The sequence below is a fragment of the Indicator indicator genome, chromosome 31, assembly GCF_027791375.1.
Source record: "Indicator indicator isolate 239-I01 chromosome 31, UM_Iind_1.1, whole genome shotgun sequence".
NCBI classification, from domain to species: Eukaryota; Metazoa; Chordata; class Aves; order Piciformes; family Indicatoridae; genus Indicator; species Indicator indicator.
Genome location: NC_072040.1, coordinates 2,766,152 through 2,788,754, shown reverse-complemented (window position 1 = coordinate 2,788,754; position 22,603 = coordinate 2,766,152). Strand labels below are relative to the sequence as shown.

Below are 22,603 nucleotides of genomic sequence, written 5' to 3'. Positions count from 1 at the left end.
CTTCCCCTCAACTGTTTTTCAACCTCCAGAAGGAGGCAATGGATAAAAGATCATCTGGGAGCTCTGCAGCAGTGAATAAGAGTTCTTTGTTCTCAACTATGTTGTCTCAGCACTTCCAAGAATCCCTTGTGGGTAACACTCCCCTCCTGGCAAGGCTGGCAACACTTTGCCTGGTAAGGCAGAGCACAGAGCAGCTGGAGGGAAGATGGGAACAGGGGAGTAGGCACATCCTCAGTGTTACAGAATCACAGAATGGTTTGGGTTGGAAGGGACCTTAAAGATCATCCAGTTCCAACCTCCCTACCATGAGCAGGAACACCTCCCAGTAGCCCAGGTTGCTCAAGGCCTCATCCAGCCTGGCCTTCAACATTTACTCAGCTCTCAGAGAGCTTTGCTACCCTTCTGCAAAGCAGCAAAGAAGGGAATGTTCACTCACTGCTCTCCCCTGTGTTCTGTCCCTTGTTTTCTCCAGGAAGGAAAAATGAGAATGCCTGTAAAAGTGTGCCAAAAACTTGTGCCTTGTTGGAAAGGTTCCCAGAAGCTACTGGCTGCAGAAGAGGGCAGGTAACTGGAAAATTCCTTCATCTTTGCAAATTCCTAATGCTGGGAGCAGATGATCCTGAGGAATGTGTACAGAGGGATGCATGACCTTGCTCTGTGTGATGGTGCCTCAAGCACCTGTGTTCACCAGGACCACTGGAGCTGATCTCTTGCTGTCATGAGAAGCTGCTGGTAAGACAAACTCTCAGGTGGTGGCAACAGCTGAGGAGTCAGACTCATGCTGTCTGCTGCTGATTCTGCTTACAGCTGGAGATCAGGCAACCCCTTAGACCCTAAGACTGACCAAAGGTGCCCTAGCCCAGCCAGCTGTGCAGATTTCTCAGATGCAGACACTTCTAACCCAGCCCTTGGTGTCTGCTGGGTGGCCGTACAATCACAGACAGGCTGAGGTGGGAAGAGGCTTTTGGAGATCACCGAATCTGACACTGTGCTCCAAGGGTGAGGAACTAGAGCAGCTTGCTCAGGACTCTGTGAGTGCCCCTAAGGACAGAGACTCTGCAGCCCCTCTGGGCAGCCCCCAGGTGCAGTGTCCAGCACAGCCATGTTCTGTTGTGTGTGAATTCACTCTGTGTCCATTGCCTCTTTGTCTTTCACTGCACACCGCTGCGAAGAGCCTGCCCGCGGCCTCTGCACTGCTCCCACCAGGTATTGATCTGCTCTGATCACATCCCCTCCCTGAGCAGTCCCAGCTCTCTCAGCTTGCCCTCGTGTGTGCCAGGTGCTTCAATCCCTTGGTCACCTCTACAGCCCTTCACTGGCCTTGCTCCACTATGTCCATGTGTCCCTCATGGTAGGTGGCACTGGAATGGACTCAGCACTCGAGACAGAGTCCCAGACTCCCTGAGTCCAGCCCAGCACCACCAGGCCACTGAACCATGGCCCAGAGTGCTCATGTTTTGAACACCTCAAGGGATGGTGACTCCACTGCTTCCCTGGGCAGCCTGTGCCAGAGCTTGGCCACATCTCAGCAACTCTGAGTAGAGGCAGAGAGTCACCTCCCTTAACCTGCTGCCGAAGCTCTCCCTCACACAGCCCTGGAGGCTGTTGGTGTTCTTTGCTGCAAGGACACACTGAGCCAGCACTCATCTTCCAGCTGTTGTCTGTGAGGGCCTCACAGTCCTTTGCTGGGAAGCTGCTTTCCAGGCAGCTGTCTGCCAGCCTGTATTGGTACCTGGAATTATTCCTCCCAGGTGCAGCACTTCACCATTCTCTTCACTGAATGTCACAAGCTTCCTGTTTGCTCCTTTCTCCAGCCTGCCAAGGTCCCTAGGAGTGGCAGCAAAAGAAAGTAGTTTGTCAGCCACTCCTCTCCAATCTTCTATCACCTGCAAGCTTGCAGAGGCTGATGCTCTCTGTCCCTTCCCCTGAGTCATTAAGCAGTGTTGGACCCAGTACTGAGCCCTGGTCCTGAGCCCAGCACTGAGCCCCAGTACCTCATCTGAGTGGTCTCCAGCTGGACTTTGTGCCTCTGGGCTCAACTCTTTGATCCTGGCTGAGGTGCCAGTTTTCAGTCCTCCCCACTCAGCTCACCCCACTTCTGTGTCATCAGTTTGTCACTGAGGATGTTTCTGGTGGTGTTGGAGGTCTTACTAAAGCTGGGATGAACAGCATCCACTCATCCTTCATCCATCCTCTCCCCACAGACAGCTCCTGAAGTACAACCTCCCTTTCACAAACCCAAGCTGATTGCTCCCAGTCATCTCCTTTTCCTTCATGTGTTTGGAAGTGGTTCCCAGCATTATTTGCTCCACCACATTCCCAGGTGAATCCAGGTGACACTGCCTAGCCTGTAGTGCCTCAGATCTTCTTCCCTGCCCTTCTTGGAGTCAGGAACATTTGCTTTCTGGCAATTCTCAGACACTTCTGCTGGTTGCCATCACCTCTCAAAGGTGATTGAGAGGGGGCTCATAACAGCACTCATGGGTGGATCCCCTCAGGACCCACTGAGCAGGCTGGTGGTTAGTGTAAATGTTCCTAACCTGATCCTTCCCCACTGAAGAGGTCATCTTGGCTCCAATCTTTTCCACTCTCTGAGATGCCTGCAGGTCAGTTATACCAGCAAAGGCTGAGGCAAAGCTGGCAAACAGTTCCTCAGCCTTTTCCATGTCCTTTGCCATCAGATCTCCTGCCACACAGAGCAGCAGCCCCATGTGTCCATGTTTCCCCCACAGGCTTCCTTTTACTGCTGATGTCCTTGCAGAAACTTTCTTCTTGTCCTTCCCTTCCACCTCCAGATTCACCACTGGGAGAGCTCTGACTTCCCTAACCTCATCCCTGGCATGCTCAGAGTCTCTTACAGCCTTCCTGGGTGACCAAATGCTGCTTCTACCTCCTGTGTAGTGCTTGAGTGTTGCCTGGGTCACCATGCTCTCTGCACATGGCTGGGAGCTTGGATGAGGTGAACCCTAAAGATCAACCAGTTGTCCTCAACCTTTCTTCCCTCCAGCACTGTATCCCATGGGAGTTTTCCCTGCAGAGCCCTCACGGTGCCCAAGTCTGCTCTCCTGCAGCTGTAGGTGGCAGTCCTGCTTTTTGCCTTTCTCCCTCCTCTCATGACCTTCAGCTCCACCATCTCCTGGCTGCTCAAGGCTGACAGTGACCTTCACAGCCATGTTGTCGTCTGAGCAGAGCCTGAATGGCTCAGCTTTGTCCCTGCTGTGGTCCATCCTCCTAAATGACAAGTGGCTGTGAGCTTTCCTTAGGGAAGAGGACACTCTGCTGACTGTAGACAAGAGGTCATTCTTTTCAGGTTGAAATATGAATCCTGCTGCTGCTTTTGGGTAAAATGAAGACCCTGCACTTTCCCCTTGGTTCAAACCCACCCCACAAGGCTTGGGTTTGGACCCTGCTGTGGTCCATCCTCCTAAATGACAAGTGGCTGTGAGCTTTCCTTAGGGAAGAAGACACTCTGCTGACTGTAGACAGGAGATGGTTGTTTTCAGGTTGAAATGTGGTTCTTTTGGGCAAGATGAAGACCCTGCACTTTCCCCTGGAGGCAGAGCCACCCCCCAAGACTTGGGTTTGGTGGTTCTCAGTGCCTCCAGGGGTGTGAGAAAGCGCAGCTGTTGCTGAGAATCTTAACAAGAGGTCCCATTGCTCTTTCCCACCCAGCAGCAGCAGAGAGGAGATGCAATGAGGGCCTGAGGCTCTCAGAGTGGTGGTGCAGCTGAAGGTGTTGCAGCCCTGCCTCTCTCTTGCAGATCAAATACTCAGTCATGCACCCAGGGACCCACGTCTGGCCCCACACAGGACCCACCAACTGCCGGCTGCGGATGCACTTGGGCTTGGTGATCCCCAAGGAGGGCTGCAGGATCCGCTGTGCCCAGCACAACAGGTATGGGGGGCTCCTGGGGGCCTCTCCTGCCCTGCTTCCTCCAGGCTGGAAAAGGGCTGGCACTGCATGCAATGGAAGACCAAACCATGGTGTGCTTTGCTGGTCAGGAGGTGGGGTGTGTGCTGTTTAAGCTCTGGGTGCAAACATCTCAGTATCAGTTCTCAAACAAGGCCCCAGGAGCTTATGGAGACAAAAAGGCTGGAGCCAGGTGGGGGTTGGGCTCTTCTTCTAGTGAACAAGAGATAAAGACAAGAGGAAGCAGCCTCAAGTGGCCCCACGGGAGGTTTAGGTTGGACATGAGGAACAATTTCTTCATGGAAAGGGTTGTCAAGGCCTGGAACAGGCTGCCCAGGGCAGTGGTGGAGTCTCCATCCCTGTGGGGCTTTCAAAGCTGTGCAGATGTGGTGCTGAGGGACATGGTTGGGTGGTGACCTGGCAGGGGTCTTGATGATCTGAGAGGTCTTTTCCAACCAAAACTGTTCTGTGATCCTATGAAAGGGCAGTCCTGTGGAAAATGAACTCAGTGACCTCCCCCTTGTTAGCAGCACTCCCTCAGAGTCAGGAGTGGAGGAACTGCAGACAGAGCACCTCATTGTCCAGGCTCCTCAACCTGGCTCAGCCTCATGCATCAAACTCTTTCATTTGAAATGCAAAACATTCAGGAGCTGACTGCAGCCTGGGCTGGAATGTGTTTGGTTTAGTTGCTCTTGGCAAGGGCTCTGCATTCAGAGGCAGAGTTGAGGCTTTCCATGAAAGCACTGAAAGTGTTCCTCCAGCTGACAAAGAAGGGGGTCTGTACATCCCATCCCCCATCAAAGGGGAGGTGAGGAACTCCTGGGGAAGGGAATGGTGCCAGGAGGAAATCCTGCCCTGGCCATCCTCCCTTCCTTCTGGTGGTTCAAAGCAGTGGTTTCACACGGGAGGTGTGGTGTAGGTCACAGGGCTTGCCTGGCCTCCTGTCCAGCAGAAACAGGGAGAGTTTTGTGGTTGCTTACCTCTGTGCCACCCAGAGCAGTGTTTAGAGGGGCACTATCACAGCACAACTCAGCTGGTGATGAGAAGATGGTTCCTGCACTTACAGGGGAGCCTTTTTGCAGCTGTTGGGAGCTGCTTCACCTCAATGTTGAACAGCTACAGCTACTGGAGGTCACTGAGCCATTGTGAAGCTCCAGCTCTGTGAAGTGTAGGGCACAGTGCACAAAAAATGGTAGGGGAAACACAGATTGGTTTAGGTTGGAAGGGACCTGGAAGGTCACCCAGTCCCAACCCACTAGACCAAGTCCCTCAAGGCCTCATCCAGTCTGGCCTTGAACACCTCCAGGGAAGGGACATCCACAACCTCCCTGGGCAACCTGTTCCAGCATCTCCCCACCCTCACTGGAAATAATTTCTTCCTAATATCCAGTCTAAATCTGTCCTGTTCCAGCTTCAATCCATTCCCCTCATTCCATCACCAGCTTCCTGTAGCCCCCTTGAAGTGCTGGATACTGTAAATCACATCTGGTTATCCAAAGTGAGCATCTCTCTCAGGCAAGGTGATCCTGTTTTGAGGTGCAGAGTTCCAGCTTCATGCAGAAACCAGTCCAAGATCTCACCTGGAACGGTGATGGAGTCACCAGCCCAAAGTGGCTGAGCACCAGAGCAGAATAAAACCATCCCTGTGGTCCCCCTGTGAGGTTTCTCACACCAGGAAGGCTTCTAGAAAACACTTCTTGGCATGCTAATGTCATCTCTTCCAAAGGGGCTAATAGTTCTGTCAGCTTTATGACTTCTCCTTTCTTGTGCAAAACAGCCCAGCCCTTTGTGATGCAAACACCAGAGCCTGGGCTCTAACCTCTCAAGCTACTTCATCTGCCTGCTTGGAGGTTTTATTGTCCTTAACTGAGTTCTGCTTTCAGGCTCTTCAAGGAAGGATTTTCCAGGCTTGGGGAAAAAAAAAAAAAAACAACAAAACCAACCAAACCAACAACACAACTCATAAACCCCCCCCCCCCCCCCCAAAAAACGCGACCCCTAAAAACCACTCTTCTGAAGAGCAATCTTTAGACTCAGTGTTTTGAATGGATCTATGGGACCAAGACTGTTAACATCCCTGAAATCTGAAGCATGATCAGAGCCTAATTCTGCTCTGCTGATGTTTGGAAGAGGCAGACTGAGTTCAGTGCTTTGTTTTCAAACCCTCTGGCCACATTGCTGGTCCTGCTCTCAGTTGCCATCCCTCCTCAAGCAGGTATGTGCTGAGGGAAGCTGATTGACTACACCAGCATTAAACCTTCCCCATGCTTATAGGGCCTCAACACATTCAAAGTGTATCACTAATGAAGGTTCTAAATGGGAATGGTCATGGCTGTGCAGAGTGCATTGAGAGTGTGGCCAGCAGGTCAAGGGAGGTTCTTCTCCCCCTCTCTATTCTGCCCCCTGGGGCCACATTTGGAGTATTGTGGACTCCCAGCTCAGGAGAGACAGGGAACTAGTGGAGAGAGTCCAAGGGAGGCTGCAAAGCTGCTGAGGGCCCTGGAGCATCTCTGTGAGGATCAAAGGCTGAGAGCCTTGGGGCTGCTGAGCCTGGAGAAGAGCAGCCCCAGAGGGGATCTGAGCAATGCTCAGCAAGAGATAGAGTGGGGGGCAAGAGGCTGGGGCCTGACTCTTCTCAGTGGTGCCCAGGGACAGGACAAGGGGGAGTGGGCACAAAATGGCACCCAGGAGGTTCCACCTGAACAGGAGGAGAAACTTTGGTGTGAGGGTGCTGGAGGCCTGGAGCAGGCTGCTCAGAGAGGTTGTGGAGTCTCCTTCTCTGGAGAGCTTCCAACCCCCCCTTGGCCATTGTACACTTCCCATCTGGGGCAAGCTGCTGTGGGTGCCCTGCTTCAGCAGGGGTTGGACTGGGTGAGTTCCAGAGGTCCCTTCCAATCCCCAATTCTGATTCAGTGAGGGGAAACAAAGCCTCCACAGTATGAAGGTCCATGAGCCTGATCTTTCTGGAGTTTATTTCAGTTAAAACTCAGCTGCTGCAGAATCCTTTCTGTTGGGCAGTGAACCCCTGGCTCTGCAGCCCAGGCTCTTGGAATCATTCTCATACATCACAGAGCAGCTCCAGAGCTGCTGCCAGCTTGCCTGCTACCAGCTCCACAGTGCTTCAAACACTCCACTCAAGCCTCTGCTTTTTGTTCTTTTATTTTTTTTTTTTTTTTTTACATTGCAGGACCTGGGAAGAAGGGAAAGTTCTGATTTTTGATGACTCTTTTGAACACGAAGTCTGGCAGGATGCTGCAGCCTCTCGCCTGATTTTCATCGTGGACGTGTGGCACCCTGAGCTGACAGCCCAGGAGAGGAGAACCCTGCCTGCTATTTAAGGGCTTCCTTCTGAGGTCTTGCAGCAGAGAAGCTTTAACCCCTCTGGAGTGTGCAAGTGGGATACATTTCTCCAGCATATAAAGGATATGAGCATTGATAAGGGTTAGAAGAGGTACAAAGGATGTGACGCTCTGCGCTCACAGAGGACTTGATTTAAAAAGGAAAAAAAAAAACCCACCCCCAAAAAAATTGAAAAATTTTTTTAAAAGGAAAATGAAAAAAAAAAAGAGAGAAAATTTCTTGAAAATGAAAATGAAGAGAAAATTTTTTTAAAAAGGAAAATGAAAAAAAAAAGAGAAAATTTCTTGAAAATTAAAATAAAGAGAAAATTTTTTTAAAAAGGAAAATGGATTAAAAAAAGATAAAAAAATGTAAAAGGAAAATGAAAAAAAAGAGGAAAATAAAAATTAAAGAGGAAAAGAAGACAATAAAGAGGAAAGGACAATTAAAGAAAAAAATTAAGAGGAAAAGAAGACAATTAAAGAGGAAAAAAGGCAATAAAGAGGAAAAAAGACAAAGAGGAAAAGAAGGAGATAAAGAGGAAAAGAAGGAAATAAAAAGGAAATGAAGAAAATAAAGAGGAAAAGGAGAAAATAAAGAGGAAAGGCAGAAAATAAAAGAAAAAGAGGAAGAGGAAAAGTAAAGAGGATAAGAAAAAATAGAGGAAAATTTAAAAAAATCATAAACAAGAGGAAAAGAGAAAAAAATGGAAAAAAAAAGAGGAAAGGGGGAAAAAAAGGAGGAAAATAGCCAAAAAAGAGCCATGTTTTGTTCTGTTTCATACTGACACAGCACTGATACCTGTTGGTGTTTTTGTGTGGCTGCAAGTTTGCCAACCAGAGAGCTCTGGGGCTGAGGCTTCAGCCTGAGGAAGGTGCAGAGCTCTGTGCCTCGCTGGTGTGAAATGCACCACCCCAGCCTGCCTGGCCCGGGTGCTCCATCTGGGAATGCTTTGATCTGGGCTGCAGTTGGGAGTTCTTCACAGAGCCTTGCACACAGCCAGCTCTGCAGAGCAGGGTGGAGCTGTGGGCTCAGCTGCTTCAGGCATGCAACGTGGCCCTCTCTGAGCAGCCATGGAGAATGTGAACAGATCCTCTGTGCTCTGTGTTATTATTTTTTCTACCTAACTCTATTTTTCTAGCCTAGTCACGAACAAATCCTTACCCAGCCACTGTTTTTTAAAGGGCAATAGCTCCTCAAGTGCATCTCTAAGCTATCAGCAGAAGGAAAACACTACAGCTGAACAGACTTCACTCTTGCCAAGCATGGCCTTGATTCTCTTCCCTTCCTGGAGCTGCAACCAGAACCTTTCATGATCAGCTGCTTGGTGAAGCTTTGTTCTTCTGAACCACAATAGTTCTCCTAGTCAGCAGGCACCTTCCAGCTGGGTGATGTGATGTTGGAGGATGCTGAGCAAATGTGACTGCTGTAGGCTGGGATCTTTGAGTGCAGTGGATTGCTGCTGCTTCTCCTGTCCTTACAAACACTTGTGACAGCCACAAAGGGGCTGGGGCACCCCCTGCCAGGGACTGCTTCCAGGCTGCTCTTGGGTGGTCATTCAGCAGAAGAAAAATATAGATGAAGAATTTCTTGTGCCTTGGGCAGGAGGACAAGGTCTGACTTGGTCTCCTGCCCAAAATGCAGAACAAAGAGCTTCAGGTTATTAAACTTTAGTTGACTTCTGCTGCCAGCTGCCTATGGGGTGCTGGAGGGATCCTTGAGTTCAGCTCATGGTGTTCTCCTTGCCCTGAAAGGTGTGGAGTGGTCCTGTCCCAGCACTGTTTGCAGTGTGCTCTGTCCTTGCCATGCAGGATGGACTTTGTGGTTAAAAGCTTTGTTTTCAGGAGACAAACCTGGTTGGCTGTTGAAGCAGTTGGCTGATCCTTGGGGTCTGTGTAATGGCTACTACAAGGTGCAGGAACCCCCTCCACCCCCTTACCTTCTAAGAACACTAACAAGACAGACCTGAGGTTGCACTGTGGATGTTTGGCACCCAGCAGGGTGGGGGTAGGTGGTGCTGGGGTGCTCAGGGCTCCTCAGGAGCAGCAGCACCGTTCCTGAGGCCTGTGAGAGGCAAACACTAAGCAAGGAGGCATGGAGGTCACACAGCCTCCACTGCTTTGGCTTCATGCCTGTCCCTTCCCTGGAGGTGTTCAAGGCCAGGTTGGATAGGGCCCTGAGCAGCTTGGTCTAGTAGAAGGTGTCCCTGCCCAACTAGATGAGCTTTAAGGTCCCTTCCAACCCAACCTATTCTGTGATTAATCATCCAGAAGACACTGAGGAGTCACCTGCATTGGTTAATGCTCAGTGGGTTTGTACCACCAGTTAGTGGAGCCAGCTCCTGGAGGGGTGCACTTTAACTGCCTTTTTGTGACTCTTAGACTGATCAGCCCTCTCTGATCAAGAGTCACTTTTAGACAGCCAGGATGATTGGGGCTTGAATGTGTTGCCTGCATCAAAAATAACACTGAGACTAGACACAGGACACACAACAGTTTCTTCCCCAGGACACAGAACAATTTCTTCCCCATAAGGGTTTTTGGCCCAGGCTGCTTGGGGCAGTGGTGGAATCCCCATCCCTGCAGGGGTTTCAAAGCTGTGTAGATGTGGTGCTGAGGGCCATGGGTTAGTGGTGAGCTGGCAGTGCTGGGTTAAGGGTTGGACTTGATCTTTAAAGCTCTCTTCCAGGCAAAACCATTCTATGATTGTATGTTCCTGCAAGCTTCTGCTTCCTTCTCTAACTCCTGTGCTGCCTTGCTGGGACATCCACTGCCTCAAAGGCTGGCTCTGTGTCACAGAAGCCAGGCCTTGTATCCATGACATGGTGCTGCAGGAGGTCAGTCTGTGTGAGGCTATGCTGCACAAAACCAAGGGGGTGAGTCCCAAGAGTATTGATTAGCATCTGGCATGAAGTCCTCTCTGCCCTGTGCAAGCATCAAATGTGGTTGTAGATAAAGACAGGATTTTGTTAGTCAACCTCTTGGGGCTGCCTGTGTCCACTTGAACATTTTGATCCCTCCTGTGTGCTTGTGGAGTTAGTAGAGGTTCCAGAGGCAGGGGGAGAGCTCTTGTGCCCATTATCATCTCACTTTACAGGGATGGTTTGCACTGCTGCCTTTGATGTGGTGTTGCCAGCTGCTTGTTCTAGCAAATTGTCAGTGTGTGGCCACTGACCTGAAGACTCAAGGTGTGGTTTGTGACTGTTGTAGGCAATAAAGTCACTGCACATGCAGTTTGATAACCAGGTTGCTTTTATTTCTTTGATCTGTTTTCCATTGTAATGAAGGGGATGGGACTCTCTTTGCAGCTGGAACAAACAGAGAGGTAACAAACTGATCTTTGGCATTTCACTTCCTCTGCCCCTTCACGTTTCCTTCTAGGAGAAGCTTGTACTCAGTAGTTAACTGCAAGTTTTCCTTCTTCTCAGCATGCCTCTGCAATCAGCGGAACCCTGCTGGCTACACCTCCCACTGCCTGCAGGAGGGAAGGGGGGGAAATGGCTCTGCAGAGCTTTCCTTTGCTGTTGGCACCTACATGAAACCATCTGAACCAAACCATTGCTCCCTGGTGAATGTGTCCAATGGGTCTCCCTTGCTCCCCCACCTCACACACACATGGATCTAACAGGCTCCTGGGTTGCTGTGGAAAAATGCATCATTAAACTGAAATAATTGCATTTCAAACCACCTGTCTCTGCTGCCTTGCACAGCTCCTGCCACTTAGCTGGCAGAGTGAGCAGGGCTGCAATAAGTGAGGATTTGTTTTTGGTAGGTACTGAAATGTGACCCTCTGTGAGCAGCAAGGATGAGGTGGTCACAAGGTGTCCTGTTGAATGGCATCGTGCTGGCACTGAGTCTTTGTTGGTTGTTTTTTTTTTCCTCTCTATTTTTTGATGCAAACTCCTTCTGTAAAACTTGGAGCACTGTGGATGCTGCTGGTTCTGCCCTCCTGAGCCAGAGAGGTGTTTTCAGCTGCCTTTCTTTAAAACACCCTCAACCTGAATGGTTAACCCTTAATGGCTTAGCTGTAGTGCTGGGACTGCAAGCTCTGGGTGAGCAGCTGGCCTTGATCGTAGAATGGCTTCAGTTGGAAAAGACCTCTAAGATCAAGTCCAACCACTGACCTAAGTCCACCATGGCCACTAAGCCATGTCCTGCAATGCCATGTCCATGCTGCATTTCTTGACCATCTCCAGGGATGATCTCAAAGGTCTCTCCCAGCCTCAGCAGTTCTATGGTTCTAAACTTTGCTTCTCTAGGACTGAGCTTCCCCCCTTCCATCCTGAAGCCGGAGTCTTCAGGAGCACTGGTGACACACTCTGATTTCTTTAACCAGAGAATGCGGCCCCATCATTTCCAATCTTTTAGTGTCATAAATCCAAAGAAAACAGAAAGAAAAAGGAAACAAATTCTTTGTATGTGGCCCAGACTCCTGCTTCAGTAGCAGAGTCTCAGTGTCTCTTGGTTGGATGCCTGGACAGGTGGCTGGTGGCAGTTGTTCCTTGGCCAAGAAACATGAAGGACTTGTTCTCAGGAGGGATGTGTGTGTGGTGTGTGTGCTCTGTGGGGTTCTGGGAGAGGGGAAGTCTGTTAATGGATCTGCTGTGTGTGCTGGGCACGTGGGAGCTCAGTCCAGAGCCAGCAGGGGTTGGGTGTTTTCATTTTCCCCAGGGTCTTCGTGTTTCAGCGTGCCGGCTTCCACCACAGACTGGGACCTGGGAGCAAGGAGAGAGAGGCATGGAGTCATAGAAGTGTTGCAGTTGGAAAAGCCCTCTGAGATCATGGAGCCCAACCCAACCCCACCATGGCCACTAAACCATGGCCCCAAGTGCCATGGCCACACCTTTCTTGAACACATCCAGGGATGGGGACTCCACCACCTCCCTGGGCAGCCTGTTCCAGTCCCTGACCACTCTTGCAGCAATGAAATTTTTCCTCATCTCCAACCTAACCCTCCCCTGGCACAATTTCAGACCATTTCCCCTCCTGCTACTAGAGAGAAGATCCCAACCCCCACCTGGCTCCAGCTTCCTTTCAGGGGGTTGTAGAGAGCAATGAGGTCTCCCCTCAGCCTTTTTAACTCCAGACTAAACATCCCCAGTCCCCACAGCTGCTCCTCCCCAGCCCTGTTCACCAGAATCTTTAGCTTCGCTGCCCTTCTCTGGACCCACTCCAGCCTCTCAATGTCCTTCTTGTGGCAAGAGGCCCAAAACTGAGCCCAGTATTGAAGGTGCAGCCCCAGCAGTGCCCGGTACAGGGCCAGGATCCCTGCCCTGCTGCTGCTGGAGAAGTGAATTCTCAGCCTCACTTCTGAAGCTGAGGTCCCCTCTGCATGTGCTCCATTTAAAGCACCACTCAACCCCCCATGGTTGTTTTACTGTTCAGCAAGAAGATTTGGAAGTCTGGAAAATCAACATTCTCCAGCTGTTTCTCCAACAGGTCAGCCACACACTTCAAATGACAGCACTGCAGAGGTATGAACACCAATAGCTCAGAGCAGATGGCTTTGTGTGTGGTCATTTTACCGCAGCTATCTCCAGTGCAGTCCAAAACCATGTTGAGAGGACTGGATGCAGGCCTTCTAGCTCCACTGCTTTCAGAAGGCTCTTGAGCTGGAGTGAATCAGCTCACAGGAGCTGATGTCTGTTGGGTATCAGTTTTGTTTCTCATCACAGAATCAGAATCATAGCATCACGAAATGCCAGGGGTTGGAAGGGACCTCCAGAGATGGACTTCAACCCCCCTGCAAAGCAGGACCACTTGAGCAGCACCCACCTGGCTCCTACCTCCTTTCAGGGAGTTGTAGAAATTGAGAAGGTCTCCCCTGAACCTCCTTTTCTCCAGACCAATAGAATCATAGGATGCCCAGTGCCTGCCCCCAGCAGCAGTGGTGCCAGTGGTGCCCTCACTGCCATCAGGGGTTGGGTTCCACATTGGTTTGTGTCTCTGTCTCTCTGTTCCATGGCATTGTTCTTCTTTCCATCCCAGATGGGTTAGTTTCTTTCTCACCCCATCAGTCTCTCTCCCTTCTTCCCTTTGGGAAGGCAGAGGGGTTCCTGGAGAGCCTCTGGTAGCCAGCCCAGCCCTGACCCCTGACCCTGAGACCCAACAATCAGTCTCCTTTTGAAAACACTGACAGCAGGAGGCAAGCTTGACGAGCCCTCACCTGGACTCTGAAATCCTTTTGTTCTGTTCTAGGATGTGACAACGCAGCTGCTCTGACCCAGCCACCTGGAGCAGCACATTCCAACAGGATTTCCTGGCTGCGTTTGCAGAATGCCTGAGCTGGGACCCTTTGATGAGCCCTAGGTAGGTCACCGCGCCCTTAGGTGCCCAAGTTTCTCCCTCACACCAGAGGTTAAAGGAGTCTTGATGCATGAACTGTTCCTTTTCACAACTTGGCTCTACTTTATGAGTTCTACTTTAAAAGTTTTGTTTACCCTAACTCTGAATTTCCTGAGCCTCTCATGAGCTTGACTTGGTGATGGGAATGTTCTTGCAACCCCTCTTGTCCTAAGAGGAATTTTGAATGCTACATTTGATTGCAATATCCCTTAATTAAGCTTTGATTCCATCCATGTGATTCACCAGCACAGGTTGCTTGGCCAGAATACATTTTTTTCTTTTTTCTGTTAGGGACAATTTCCTTTCTCTGCAGTGTTTCTCATTTGGGTTTCAGAGCTGCTTGCACTGGCAGCAGGTTAAAAGTGAGGCCTCCTTTGATGCCTGGGAGGGCAGAGGAGGGGCAGCCAGCCCCCAGGCTGTGCTCAGTGACTGCACAGGGAGCAAGAGAAGGCAGGGAACAGTCTTTGTCCCTTGGCCTGGGGATCAAGTTGAGACATCAAGAAGTGACAATTAAGCCAGCACTGCCAGGTCCCCACTGCACCACGGCCCTCAGCACCACATCTACATAGCTTTGAAACCCTGCAGGGATGGGGACTCCACCACTGCCCTGGGCAGCCTGGGCCAGGCCTTGAAAACCCTTTTGGGTAGAAAATTTTTCCTCATGTCCCACCTAAACCTCCTGTGTTAGGGATGTCTGAGCCTAAAGAGACAAGAAGGGGAGGATATATAGAGAGAGGTAAATGCTGGTAGAAGCCTGTAGACCTTTTCACAGTCTTCAGAAACTGAATCTGATCTAATCAGTCTAACAAAGCCCTCAATCCTACCCCCTAAGTGTTGGCTTTTACCTCCAGTTAGGCTAAAATGCAATTTCAGGGGGAGAAGAATCAAAGCAAATGCTCTTAGGAGAGAATCTGTGGAGGCAGTGAACTTTTCACCTCTAACAGCTAGTGATGACCAGGAGGTAGAAGATCAGATGGTTCACTTACACACCCAGTAACCAAATTAGGCTAAAAGTTAGCCCCTGCCTGCCCAGAGGCCAGATGACAAATTGGATTCATCCCCTCACCCTATTTGTATTAATGCACTTCACTATGAGTGAGCAGATGACAAAAGGAGGCTTTGCCTCCAGGCAGGGGGTTCTGGCTCTGAACTCCTCTCCAAGCCGAGGTTCTCCCCTGAGGACAGGCTGAGATCCTCCCTTCTTTGCAGCTGAGGGCCTGACCTGCAGCCAAGATTTACCTGAGACAGCTCTGAAGGCTTCAGAGGGTAAAACCCTGCAGGTTTCTCTCTAGAAAGCCACATAAATGGCACACTCTCAACAGCTCATTATTAATAATAGTGGAATCTTTAATTAGCACCTTCCAAAACCATCATGAAGGCAAATGGTGTTCTGGGGTGCATTAAGAAGTGTGTAGCCAGGGAGTGAGATTCTTCTCCCTTTCTATTCTGCCCTGGTGAGGCCACATCTGGAATCCTGAGTCCAGTTCTGGGCTCCCCCATTCCAGGAGAGACAGGGAGTTGGTGGAGAGAGTACAGTGGAGGCTCCAAAGATGCTGAGGGGAACTGGAGCATCTCTGTGAGCATGAAAGGCTGAGAGCCCTGGGGCTGTTGAGCCTGGAGAAGAGCAGTCCCAGAGGGGATCTGAGCAATGCTCAGCAAGAGCTAAAGAGTGGAGGTGATGAGGCTGCCCAGAGAGGTTGTGGAGTCTCCATCTCTGGAGAGCTTCCCACCCCCCTGGGCATTGTGCTCCTGGGCAAGCTGCTGTGGGTGCCCTGCTTGAGCAAAGGAGTTGGACTGGGAGATCTCCAGAGCTGCCATCCAACCCCTTCCACTCTGTGATTCTATGATTCCATTGCTAATACTGAAAACACATCAATACATAGTTATGGTGAAACCAATTCTCTGGGCCAGGCTCTGTAAACCCAGCCTGGCAGCCAGCAGTGAGAACTTGTGATGGTGCAGCTGGGCAGCTCTCTTCATGCCAGGACTGCAACCCTCTCCAGGGTCAGAGGGTCAGAGCCCTGTGTCCTGGTGGCCCTGTGAGTGGAGGGACACTGGCAGCTGAGGGCTTCTGAATGCTTTTATTTTCCTTCTCTGCTTTTTTTTTTCCTTTCCTTTCCTTTCCTTTTTCCTTTCCTTTCCTTTCCTTTTTCCTTTCCTTTCCTTTCCTTTTTCCTTTCCTTTCCTTTCCTTTTTCCTTTCCTTTCCTTTCCCCTTTCCTTTCCTTTCCCCTTTCCTTTCCTTTCCCCTTTCCTTTCCTTTCCCCTTTCCTTTCCTTTCCCCTTTCCTTTCCTTTCCCCTTTCCTTTCCTTTCCCCTTTCCTTTCCTTTCCCCTTTCCTTTCCTTTCCCCTTTCCTTTCCTTTCCCCTTTCCTTTCCTTTCCCCTTTCCTTTCCTTTCCCCTTTCCTTTCCTTTCCCCTTTCCTTTCCTTTCCCCTTTCCTTTCCGTTCCCCTTTCCTTTCCTTTCCCCTTTCCTTTCCTTTCCCCTTTCCTTTCCCCTTTCCTTTCCTTTCCCCTTTCCTTTCCTTTCCCCTTTCCTTTCCCCTTTCCTTTCCTTTCCCCTTTCCTTTCCTTTCCCCTTTCCTTTCCCTTTCCTTTCCTTTCCCCTTTCCTTTCCTTTCCCCTTTCCTTTCCTTTCCCCTTTCCTTTCCTTTCCCCTTTCCTTTCCTTTCCCCTTTCCTTTCCTTTCCCCTTTCCTTTCCTTTCCCCTTTCCTTTCCTTTCCCCTTTCCTTTCCCCTTTCCTTTCCCCTCTCCTCTCCTCTCCTCTCCTCTCCTCTCCTCTCCTCTCCTCTCCTCTCCTCTCCTCTCCTCTCCTCTCCTCTCCTCTCCTCTCCTCTCCTCTCCTCTCCTCTCCTCTCCTCTCCTCTCCTCTCCTCTCCTCTCCTCTCCTCTCCTCTCCTCTCCTCTCCTCTCCTCTCCTCTCCTCTCCTCTCCTCTCCTCTCCTCTCCTCTCCTCTCCTCTCCTCTCCTCCTCTCTCCTCTCTCCTCTCTCCTCTCTCCTCTCTCCTCTCTCCTCTCTCCTCTCTCCTCTCTCCTCTCTCCTCTCTCCTCTCTCCTCTCTCCTCTCTCCTCTCTCCTCTCTCCTCTCTCCTCTCTCCTCTCTCCTCTCTCCTCTCTCCTCTCTCCTCTCCTCTCTCCTCTCTCCTCTCTCCTCTCCCCTCCCCTCCCCTCCCCTCCCCTTTCCTCTCCTTTCCTCTCCCCTCTCCTTTTTCTTTTGAAGATGAAAGACTTTTAAAATTCATTGCATGCCATCGTGGCTTGTCTGCCTTGTCAGCTTCGGTTGTGCTGTGGCACAGGGCTGGCTGCTCCCTGCCACAGGGCTCTGAGCGCCACTTGCTGGGGGCCTGCAGGGACAGCACTCCGGAGGGGGAGGTGAGGGTGGGTGTCACACTCCTGCGGGGCAACCAGCCCCACCACCAGCTCTGCCATCACCACCCACACCCCTCTGCTAGATACCCAGCCATCCTCACCCCCCCATGCCCACTGCATGGTTACTGGGGGTGGTACCCTCAGCATCACTCTCTACAATTCTCTCAAAGGAGGTGGTGGCCAGCGGGGAGTTGGTCTCTTCTCCCAAGGAACAAGAGATAGGACAAGAGGAAATGTCCTCAAGCTGCACCACAGGGGATTTAGGTTGGACATGAGGAACTATTTCTGCCCTGGCCCAGGCTGCCCAGGGCAGTGGTGGAGTCCCCATCCCTGGAGGGGTTTCAAGCCATGGAGATGTGGTACTGAGGGACATGGTTTGGTGGTGACCTGGCAATGCTGGGCTCTTTTAAAGGTCTCTTCCAACCAAAACGATTCTATGATTTTATATTCTCAAGGGGTGTAGTTTTGTTCATCCAGAGCTGAATGCACAACCACTAGATGTGAAAATCAGAGCTCATAAAAGAGCAGCTCTGCTGCCTTAGGAGGGCCAGGTGGAGAAGGAGGGAACAGAAGAAGCAAGAGCCGAGCAGACCACCCTCATGTTCCCTTTAGAGGGCAGTGGTGCTCATCGTTCAGAAGCTGCATTTCCGAGGAGATAAACCTTGCTGCTGACACTGAGGACACCAGCAGCAAAGCATCAGCAAGTCAGAGGGCTCAGCAGTGCAGTGGTGCTGCTGGCCACACTATGCCGTGCAGCAGAGCACCTCACTCGGAGATACCTTCTGGAATGCTCTGTGCTGTGGCTCATTCATTTCCCTTGTTTTCCTGCATAGTACCTGCATAGTAATCAAGGGAGTAATTACAGTTCCACAGACAGGCTGCCTCACAGAGTTGCCTTTCCTCACAGAATGGTTTGGGTTGGAAGGGACCTTAAAGATCATCCAGTTCCAAACACCCTGCCATGGGCAGGGACACCTCACACTAGCCCAGGCTGCTCAAAGCCTCATCCAACCTGGTCTTAAACACTTCCAGGGATGAGGTATCCACAGCTTCTCTGGGCAACTTGTTCCAGTGTCTCAGCACCCTCAGAGCAAAGAGCTACTCCCTAGTGTCTAGGAAGACTGCTCTAGTTTAAAACCATCATCCCTTGTCCTACCACCACAAGGGACAAAAAAGCTTCTCTCCATTCCCTCTGCTTTCTCCCACCACACCATAAGTGTGAAGTGCTCCTTACCATCCCCTGTTCAAGAGGGACACAGGGATTTACTTGAGAGAGTCCAAGAGAGAGCTACCAGGATGCTGAAGGGACTGGAGCACTGCCTGGTGAGGAGAGGCTGAGAGCCCTGGGGCTGCTTAGCCTGGAGAAGAGAAGACTGAGAGGGGATTCAATAAATGTTTATAAATATATGAGGGCTGGGGGTCAAGAGGGAGAGGGCAGGCTCTGCTCAGTTGCACCCTGTGATAGGACAAGGGGCAATGGATATAAACTCCAGCACAGGAGGTTCCACCTCAGCATGAGGAGGAACTTCTTCACTGTGAGGGTCACAGAGCACTGGAACAGGCTGCCCAGAGTCTCCTTCTCTGGAGAATTTCAGGCCCCATCTGGATGTGTTCCTGTGTGATCTGTGCTGGATTCTATGGTCCTGCTCTGGCAGGGGGTTGGACTTGGTGATCTCTGGAGCTCCCTTCCAACTCCTAACGTCCTGTGATCCACATCTAGCATTTTGCAGCCACTCCCAGAGCCGGCTGAGCCCTTCTGCTCCATTTATTCCAAAGCCATTTGGGGAGGCAAATAAGAGGGGATGCCCAGTGCAGCACTGACCTTTTCATGGGCTTGGGGGAGGCCTCCCTCTCCAGGTTGGAGGCAGCATGCTTGACGTGCATGGCGTTGTAGGAGGTGTGGGTGTACTCGTTCTCATCGCTGTAGTCGGGACCCAGCAACGTCCTAGCCCACGTCCCCATGTCGTAGGGAGGGAGAGTCCCCCCAAATTCAGAGGGCAGGCATTCAGGGTGTATGAGCTGGTGAAGGCTGTTCAGGTTGTTCCCATGGAGAAAGATCTTTAACAAAGGGAAAGGAAGCTCCAAGTCATCACAGGTTCCATACTTGGTTAAGTGCAGTAACAGCAGTGCTGACGAGGTGTGGAGCAGCATTAACTACACCTTCAGGTGGGGATTGGTGAACTGTGGGCATGGGCAGGCAGGACAAGGGGGTTAGATTCAGGGGGTGCAGCTGAGGATGGTACTAAACACTTCTGAACACCCCAATTTGCTTGCTTTTGGCACATGACACTTCCTTAAGTACCAGGAGTAATGACTGATTGTTACCACTGCAAGGGGATAGAGAGGGGAAGTTTCCCTCACTGCAGCTGACCTCAGCCAGGCCTGATCCCCCCTCCACACTGCCATGCTCTCTGTTCCTGAGCATATCCCATTGAAACATGGACTCACAGAATCATGAAGGTTGGAAGAGACCTTTAAGATCATCAAGTCCAACCTCCAGCCCAACACCACCGTGCCCACCAACCCAACATCCCCTATGCTTTGTTCAGAAGAACCAACTTTCTGGTCCCTGGTTGGTATTGGTTCAACTCAGATCATTGCAGCCTCTTAAGTTTTAATAACAGCAGCAGTTCTCTGAAGCCATACCCAAAAAAAGTAAATAAAGAAGAGAGAAAATCAGGACAAAAAGCAAGCAGCTACTCAGCTACTCCAGCTTCCTCTCCCCCACCCCATGCCCAGCTAATTACCCTTTTCCTTGTCTTGTCTTTGAGGAAAGGTTTGATTAGGGTGTACAGGGCATGGATGTACCAGGGCTGGTTGACAAAATGGACTCCTCCAAAACGGGCAGGGAAGCTGTCCTGTGGAGAGAAAGAGAAGGGAGGCAGTCAGTGGGTGCAGTGCTTACAGCAACAGCCAACAGCATGAAAGGCAAGGGAAGGAGTCTGCCTCTTCCCATCTGCAAAGGGTTTGCTGGGAGGGGGTAAGATGGAGAAAGAAGGATGCCTGGAAATTATAGACTCATAGAATGGTGGGGGTTGAAAGGAACAAATCATCCAGTCCAAACCCCCTGCTGGAGCAGGGGCACCCACACAGCTTGCCCAGGATCACAAGGGCCAGGTGGGGTTGGAATCTCCTCGGAGAGGGAGACTCCACAACCTCTCTGGGCAGCCTGCTGCAGGTTTGCATCGCTCCCCTTCCAGGCAGGCACAACCCCACCTCCCCTGCACGCACTGCCACCTCATTACTGAGGATTTGGAGTAGGCTTCCCAGCCTGAGCAGTTTTTAACCCCATCGTGGCATCTGACTTGGCCAGGATGGGAAGTGAGGAGGGGGCTGGGGGTGTTGATGAGCATCTCTCCCTCCAGGGGAAGCTCTCTAATTCCTCATTGTGCGGCGTCAGGCAGAGCCCCCGGTTCCCACGCACAGGGCTGCACACAGCTCACCTCTTCACCCCTCGGCCTCCCTGCTCAAAGCAGCCTCACAATGCCTGACCTTTCGGGGTGAGCAAGCAGCCTGCTGCAGGGAGGAGGATGGGTGGGAAATGCTGATAAGTGAAGGTGTAGGGAGGGAGCACCATGACAGCGCCATGGAAACTGCCGGAGCCCAGCGCAGGCTGCGCTCAGTCCCCTGCCATCAGCATGCAGGTAGCGTCCCCAGGGGAGGTGTTTGCAAGGGTGTCCTGCTCTGCTCTGCTCAGCCTGCTTAACAAAAAGAGGAGGTTGCTGGTGGGGCTTTAGAGGTTATTGCGTATTGGGGTGGGGGGAGGGGTATTTTGCACCTCCACTCTCAGCTGACAAATGGCAGGCAGGCAGGGAAGAGCCAGGGAGTGTTTGTGTGTTGGTGACCCTGCTCCTGCAGGGGGGGGTTGGAATGGAATTTCTAAAAGCTAAGCTCCAAACAAAATTAATTAGTGCTGCTGACCACTGCAGCCCAAATCTGCCATGTTCCTTGGCTGACCTCTATCTCCCTTGCTAGTTCTGTTTCCACAGACAGGCACTGCACTCATTCTGATGGACATCAAGCATGGTTGAAAGCCCAGGTGGTGAAAGAGTTGGGGCAGAGAGGAAAATGACACCGAGGCAAATCCACCAGGATTTAAAATGTGGGTGAAAGGAGAGAGACACAGAATCCCAGCATGGTGAAGGTTGGAAGGGATCTCTGCACATCATCCAGTCCAATCCCCCTGTTCAAGCAGGGCACCCAAGCGCCCAGGATCACAATGGCCAGGGGGGGTTGGAATCTCTGCAGAGAAGGAGACCTCACAATCTCTCTGGGCAGCCTGCTCCAGGGCTCTGATAAATCTCATTCCCATCCAGTGCTCTGCCCACTCTTCACATCTTCAGTTGCTTTCATCCCACATGGGAATGAAAATGTAAAGAATTGGGGGGGTTACTCAAAATAGTCTAAAAATATACATTAAGGAATATTAGAACGTTCCATATTTGCCATTTTTTGGGTTGTTTTAATTCTCTGTTTCTCAGGCCAGCTGCCATCCCACAAGCTGTGTCTCTAAGGGGGAAGTTCTCCCTTGCAACCTACACACTTCCAGTGAGACCAGGGCTGCCTGTCTCTGCCCTGTGAAGGGAGATTCTGATGAAGCTGTCTTCCTCCTGCCTGTGCCCCTGACCCCCATGGCTCAGCACATGCAGACAGAGCATAACCAGGTCTGTTCCTTCAGGGCTTGGGCACTCAGGCAGCTTCGTTTCCCCACAATTAGCACAGGGTCTCCTGGGGCTTTCTCTCACCTTCCTTCAGAGCAGCAGAGGTTGAGTACAGCTGGTGAGGATGTGGGGTGGGTTTGTGAGCTTCTGTGCTGCTTCAAGGTCACTTTTGCCCCCTGGATTTAGCAATTCTGGAGGTATTCCACTGCCTCCAACCACCCAGGGCAGACTGGCAGGACTCTATGGCTATGCTCTTTAGTACTGGCCATGGATTGTCCTAGCATCCATCCCAAACCATGCTCAGGTGATGCTTGTGAGCAACCCCAGGCACTAAGTGATGGTTTTCCTTTTGCCATTTACACCTCAGGTCAGAGTCCTGAAACCATTCCAAATCTCCATACTGGCGGATCTGTACATGACTAGAGGGTAGCCAGGCCACTGCACAGCAGGCCCAGCAGTGTGACATCCCATTTGAGATCCCAATAAACTGTGGGCTGAGCTTTTCAAGGGTGACACATGCTCTGCTGAGGTGTTCATTCGTGACAGAGACAACTGTACTCCATTGCTGCTGGAATAGTCATGAGAGCTGAGCCACCCAGCTCTGACTGACAGGCTCTGAAACAGGCTGCCCAAGGAGCTGGTGGAGTCACCATCCCTGGAGGTGTTCAAGAAAGGTGTGGACATGGCACTGGGGGACATGGTTTAGTGGCCATGGTGGTCTTAGGTTGGACTAATTGATCCTAGGAGGCTTTTCTAATTGGTTCTGTGATGTCAGCTACTGCAGATCACAGCAGGCTTTGCTGAGAAGCAACTACAGAGAGTTTGAGACAGCATCCAGAAAAACCATTGGCCAACACAACTGTGCAGTGAATCCCAAAGGGATTTTCTTTTTCACCCTAAAATTGAGGATTACAGGAAAGCAGAGCCACAAATGCCCATCTCGTGCAAAATCCTTCAGTTGCTTTCCTCCCACGTGGGA

General features: G+C 51.1%; 2 protein-coding genes across 2 annotated transcripts in view; one reads left to right on the top strand and one right to left on the bottom strand.

Annotated features, from left to right (window-relative positions):
• The window catches only part of ASPH (aspartate beta-hydroxylase), a 53,418-nt gene extending 46,011 nt beyond the window's left edge, over positions 1 to 7,407 (top strand). Inside the window, exons 14-16 of the mRNA XM_054394677.1 lie at positions 473 to 564; positions 3,762 to 3,895; positions 7,098 to 7,407. Of these exons, the coding sequence (XP_054250652.1) occupies positions 473 to 564; positions 3,762 to 3,895; positions 7,098 to 7,248 (377 nt within the window). The 3' untranslated portion in view covers positions 7,249 to 7,407. The remainder of the gene's footprint in view (positions 1 to 472; positions 565 to 3,761; positions 3,896 to 7,097) is intronic.
• Positions 7,408 to 11,875: 4,468 nt separating this feature from the next.
• The window catches only part of CLVS1 (clavesin 1), a 57,616-nt gene continuing 46,888 nt past the window's right edge, over positions 11,876 to 22,603 (bottom strand). The window contains exons 3-5 of the mRNA XM_054394733.1: positions 19,711 to 19,821; positions 18,786 to 19,021; positions 11,876 to 11,963 (exon numbers count right to left, since the gene is read on the bottom strand). Coding sequence (XP_054250708.1) covers positions 11,876 to 11,963; positions 18,786 to 19,021; positions 19,711 to 19,821 — 435 coding nt within the window. The remainder of the gene's footprint in view (positions 11,964 to 18,785; positions 19,022 to 19,710; positions 19,822 to 22,603) is intronic.